This window comes from Castanea sativa, chromosome 8, assembly GCF_040712315.1.
Source record: "Castanea sativa cultivar Marrone di Chiusa Pesio chromosome 8, ASM4071231v1".
Lineage (NCBI taxonomy): Eukaryota > Viridiplantae > Streptophyta > Magnoliopsida > Fagales > Fagaceae > Castanea > Castanea sativa.
In genome coordinates, this window is record NC_134020.1 from 31,907,682 (window position 1) to 31,913,031 (window position 5,350).

The window sequence follows — 5,350 nt, forward strand, 5'->3', positions numbered from 1 at the left end:
TGAATAGTAAAAATGTCAATTTTACTGTTCACTATTCACTGTTTAAATAGTATTTTTATTTTACCTATAAAGGGGATGTTTATATATATAATTTTTTATAAAAATTACCGTATTTTATTTTAATATTAATCAAATTCTCATTTAAATGAATTAGCGAATCAGGTTTTTATCTATTGATGTCATATGAGTTTCTTTTTTAAAATTGAATTTTTTTTTTGAAAACTTTTAAAATTGAAATTCAATAAAGTAATGTTATCTTTTTTTTTTTTTTTTTTTGAGAAACAAGTAACAATACCTAAATAGCATGTTGATTAGAAAACTTTTTCAAAAATTATTGAGATTTTTAAAACTATTAATTGCATATGTTATTAGTTCATTATAATATGTATTTCCTTATTGAAAGATTTATTGTCAAACGTTTAACTATGCAGCTGTCACAATATCGTGAGTTGGCAAAGTCAATGTTAGTTAGTAATTTCTATATTTTATCTCAAAAAATGTTTGTTAGTAATTAGAAAACTTTTTCAAACGTTAGTGAGATTCTAAAACTATCAGTTGCCTGTAAATATTTCCTTATTAAACGATTCATTGCTAAATGTTTTTAAATCATTAATATGAGAATTGATATTTGTATTGATTATATATTACCAAGATTAACAAATCTTACTAACTTTACTAGGCCATTTCCAGTTGATTTGATTCGTCAAAGTACGTTTTTAAATCCTTAATATGGGAATTGATATTTGTATTGATTATATATTACCAAGATTAACAATCATATTAATGTTACCAGGCTATTTCCTATTGATTTGATTAGTCAAAGCAATAAAAAGAGTGAGGACGACTTGCAAAACTTTCTTATTTCCTAAATATATAGTTAGATAGCTGGTTGGTTGTATCTAGGGAGTGGGAACCGCTTGCAAATCTTTTTGGTCTATTACATTGAGGCAAGACTTTTGAGCAATAAGTTAATGTCTTTAACGAGATACAAAATATACATATTATATATTTTATACCTGATACATAATACATGTGTCATGTGTCAAGTGTACAAGAGTATTAGGCCAACCCAAACCCAAACCCAACCCACACTCCACACTCTAAACTGAAAAAGACATTCTAAATCAAACCGAAACAACACCACCTCCCATGCACCCCACTCCTTTATGACAATCTATTCTCTCTAGCCTCTTCCTTCGTGAATGATCCCGTCTTATTTTGAGTGGTCACATCTTACTCACCTCATTGTGAATGTAGAAGCTTGCAGTTATTGTCAGAAATTAATGTCCATTCTGTGAATCTAAAAGCTTAAAAATTACGCGCATCACCTTTTGTATGTTCTTTCACCCACATACAAAAAAAATTAACAACCATTGTTGAAAAAGGCGGTGGTCGATAAATCACCACATTTTGTTTGCATAGCCACATTGTGTGATTCACTGTTGCCAGCATTTTGACTTCGCATCCTTCTCTTTCACACGAAACCCCTTCACACTCGTAGCCACCCTTCACAATTTCCAAACATGAGGGCACAACTCTCTCTATAAATTTAACAGTGCTGCTCAAACAATTCCCTATCTCCAAAACTCTTTGCCATGTCTACAAGAATTCTTCAGTGGCTAAGCCTTGTGGGGATCATATGGCTTCAATCCATTAACGGAACAAACTCAAATTTTCCTGCCTACTCTTCTCAGCTCAAGCAACTCCTTTCCATATCCCAAGTAGAACTCAACAACCTTGCCTTTGCCTCTGATGCCGGAAAACTCTTTGGTTGTTTTGCTGGCATTGCATCTCTTTACCTACCCCTTTGGCTAGTCCTTATCATCGGTTCTACTCTAGGTTTGATCGGTTACGGCGTGCAATATCTTTTTCTAACCAACCAAATTTCTTCACTGTCTTATGGCCATATCTTCTTACTCACTGTTATTGCAGGTAATAGTATATGTTGGATTAACACTGTCTGTTATGTTATTGCTATACGAAACTTCCCTTCTAATCGCCAGATTGTGGTGGGGTTGACAACTAGCTATGTTGGTTTAAGTGCAAAGATCTATACAGATATTGTTGATGCTAAGTTTTCTTCTTCACCCACTGAGAGAGCTAAAGCCTATCTCCTTCTCAATTCTATTTTACCTGTCATAATTTGCGTCATAGCGTCCCCACTAGCCAGAGTAGTTGATGTTAAAAGTTCCAGAAATATGGGAGTTGGGTTCATTACAATGTTTGTGATAACAATAGCCACTGGAGTTTATGCTGTATTCAGTAGTTTGGAGTTCATGTCGAGTAAATTATCTTCAATGAGTAACGCCATTGGCATTTTCGTGTTCCTATTAGCCCCAATAGCCATTCCGGTAGTTGAAAAAATTATGGAAGTAGTGAGAAAATTGAATATAAAAACCGAAATGAAAGTGTATGATTTTACCGTAGAAGACAATGAAGGCGCAGAGAGAATGGAGAGTGGGGTCAAAGAGAGAGAAGCTAGCGAAGAGGTACATGAGGTCTGTGCTAAAGAGGAGATTGGAGTGAAGGTGATGCTAACAAGATTGGATTTCTGGTTATATTTCTTTGTTTATTTTTTTGGTGCAACACTTGGGTTAGTGTTCTTGAACAACTTGGGACAAATAGCTGAGTCCCGTGGCTACTCGGGTACATCAACTTTGGTCTCATTGTCCTCTTCTTTTGGGTTCTTTGGCCGACTCATGCCGTCCTTGATGGATTACTTCTTCTCAAGGTAACTCTTTTTTTTTTTTTTTCTTCTTCCGACAAATTACACTATGTCTATACCCTATTGTTGAATTTTGGTGCAGTACTGTACCATATGTATTTAATGCAAATTAGCAAACATGCATAAATGTGTTAGTTGATTGTATTTAAGAGCAACACTTCCTGGTGTACTAAAACAGTAAAAAATGCTTTCCATTTGTGCCATATTTGTAATTTTTGGACTTTGGTTTGGATCTTCCAGGACAAAGCAGATGATTTCTAGGCCAGCGACAATTGTAGCATTGATGGCTCCAACAGCAGGAGCTTTCTTTTTACTCACCAATAGTACCGACCTGTCACTCCACATCAGCAGTGCCATTATAGGTGTGTGTAGTGGTGCAATTACTTCGATCGCTGTATCCACAACCACCGAGCTGTTTGGAACGAAGAATTTCTCAGTAAATCATAATGTTGTGGTAGCAAATATCCCAATAGGATCATTTCTCTTTGGTTACTTGGCAGCTTGTCTTTACCGCAAGGAAGGAAATGGACATGGAAAATGCATGGGCATGGATTGCTACAAATACACTTTCATCATCTGGGGTTCCCTTTGTATTTTTGGAACTTTCTTAGCTATAGTTCTATATGCTAGAATTCGAAAGTTTTATAGGCAAAAAGTATAGGATATATGTGTACTCGTATTTCCTAGTTCGTGTAATACTACCCAATGACATATACCATAATGTTTGCTTTAAACTTTAATTAAAAAAAAAAAAAAAGGCTTCCAAGTTTTCTCATGGTTGAGTAAATTATTTATCTTCTATTGTCTTTCATTTGTGGCATATAATAACGTGACAATATTGCGCAATATTGTTGTCATGTGCTACATGACATTGTTGTTATTTACACTGGATAATTGACATCGTTCTAATCTGAAAATACTGTTTCATCGGTGCCCTACTGAATTGATATTAAGTATTACATCAATTGAATACCAAATCGCAAAGTATATATAATCGTTACGCAATCCTACACTCATCCATTGCTCATCTCGATGGGAACCTTTAGCTTCGATGAAATAACGATGTCGACTTTCACCTATTTCTTTGATGCTTATAGCTAATTAGCTATACTACAAGTTCTATAATAGTATACAATCACAAATATCTTTATTCATCATGATAAAACTAAAAAAGTAACAAAATGCTTTTGAAATTATTTTGACTTAATTGAACTTGATCAATTTTAGAAACTCACTATTTTGTTGATGGTAATATTTGGATTTGTCGTTCTTATCTATATCTTACATCAACTGGAGAATGAGTATTCAAACTCAAATTCTCCTCTGGAGGAGAATTAGATAATATCATTAAATTATAAGGCTCTTGACAAAAATACACACACATAAAAGATAGATAATTTAAAATTAAATTTTTCTCCACTATGGAAAAAGTAAGAAATATTATTGCTCTACAAAACTACCTTAACAAATCTATTGTATTTTCTATGTAAATATTCCTCATGCGATCATATTTTTTAATTTAGGAAAATTTCTAACAATACTATTTGCACAGTATTCGAGCACATATTTCTCATTTTTAGATTTAAAGTTGTACTACCAGAGTAAAAAATAATTATTCAATTATTAACACATTTAACTTTAAATCAAAATTAAAAATATGATTGAGATGTACACGTTGCACACAAAGTATTTGCATAGAAAAAATTATTAAATACTCCGAGAGTACTATAAATGTATATTCCCTTTCCCTCACATAAATTGTGAGTCTTGCCATAAATTTAATTAGCGGGACTTGCAATTATATGAGAAAATGAAATATGCATTTATGATATTATGAGAATACTCAATAATTACTATGTATAGGAGATATTGCAAATAGCAATTATAACATTCCCTTTTTAAGTTTTGTGATCCTCTAATTAAGACAAGAGAAATGCTAATGAATGCCCTTAGATTATTGTTTAATAATTTATTTAAAGAAAATTTTTAAAGGGAAAGAAAGAAAAGTAATTAATGTTTTGACGGTTTTTTTCATTTCCCATAAAAGTGATGTCAAAACTTTCCTAAAATGGATTGTTGACCAATACTCTAAGGGCACTCGTTAGCATGACCGACAAGACAAAAACCACAACTTCCAGAGCTTTACGAAATTCTCTTTTAATAAAAAGTATGACCAAACTAACCATAATGAACTCCGAATGGTTTCAAATAGAAAAGGATAAAGTGGTTCTTTCTTCTTTCTTTCTTTCTGTTTTGGTGGGGGCTTTTGAAATATAAAATCTGCAACTTTAAGGATTAGATCCTGTTGCATTTTTATTGGAAAATATATTGCCATATACATAGAAGTTCCAAAATAAGACATGCCTATAGGCTAAGTATCAGATTATCAGACATTTACACTTGATTTGAATTAATCACTCACACAATGTCAGTTAGCTTCAGTCTTGTTTTGCAATTTCGTGTAAGGCAATTTTAAAAATGCCAGATTTTTGCGCTCATTAGGCTTTGGAATTCTACTCAGCAAATGTGTGTGTGCATTTTATTTTTTCATTTAGTTAGCTCAAGGTAAAGTTTCTAATCATCGAACAATAAATATATGAGGTTTGAACTTTCCATCTATACCAA

General features: G+C 32.7%; 1 protein-coding gene across 1 annotated transcript; it reads left to right on the forward strand.

The window, feature by feature from the left end:
• The first annotated feature begins 1,467 nt into the window (after positions 1-1,467).
• LOC142607040 (protein NUCLEAR FUSION DEFECTIVE 4) lies at positions 1,468-3,494 on the forward strand. Its single transcript, XM_075778452.1, has 2 exons — positions 1,468-2,731; positions 2,966-3,494. The coding sequence occupies exons 1-2, from the start codon at positions 1,596-1,598 to the stop codon at positions 3,384-3,386; spliced, it is 1,557 nt and encodes a 518-aa protein (XP_075634567.1). The 5' UTR covers positions 1,468-1,595; the 3' UTR covers positions 3,387-3,494.
• Positions 3,495-5,350: the final 1,856 nt, after the last annotated feature.

Bases quoted from the DNA above. Each gene is read 5' to 3' on its own strand.
- LOC142607040 (XM_075778452.1), top strand. From the start codon at position 1,596: ATGTCTACAAGAATTCTTCAGTGGCTAAGCCTTGTGGGGATCATATGG. The intron at 2,732-2,965 runs GTAACTCTTTTT...TGGATCTTCCAG, and splicing joins ATGGATTACTTCTTCTCAAG to GACAAAGCAGATGATTTCTA.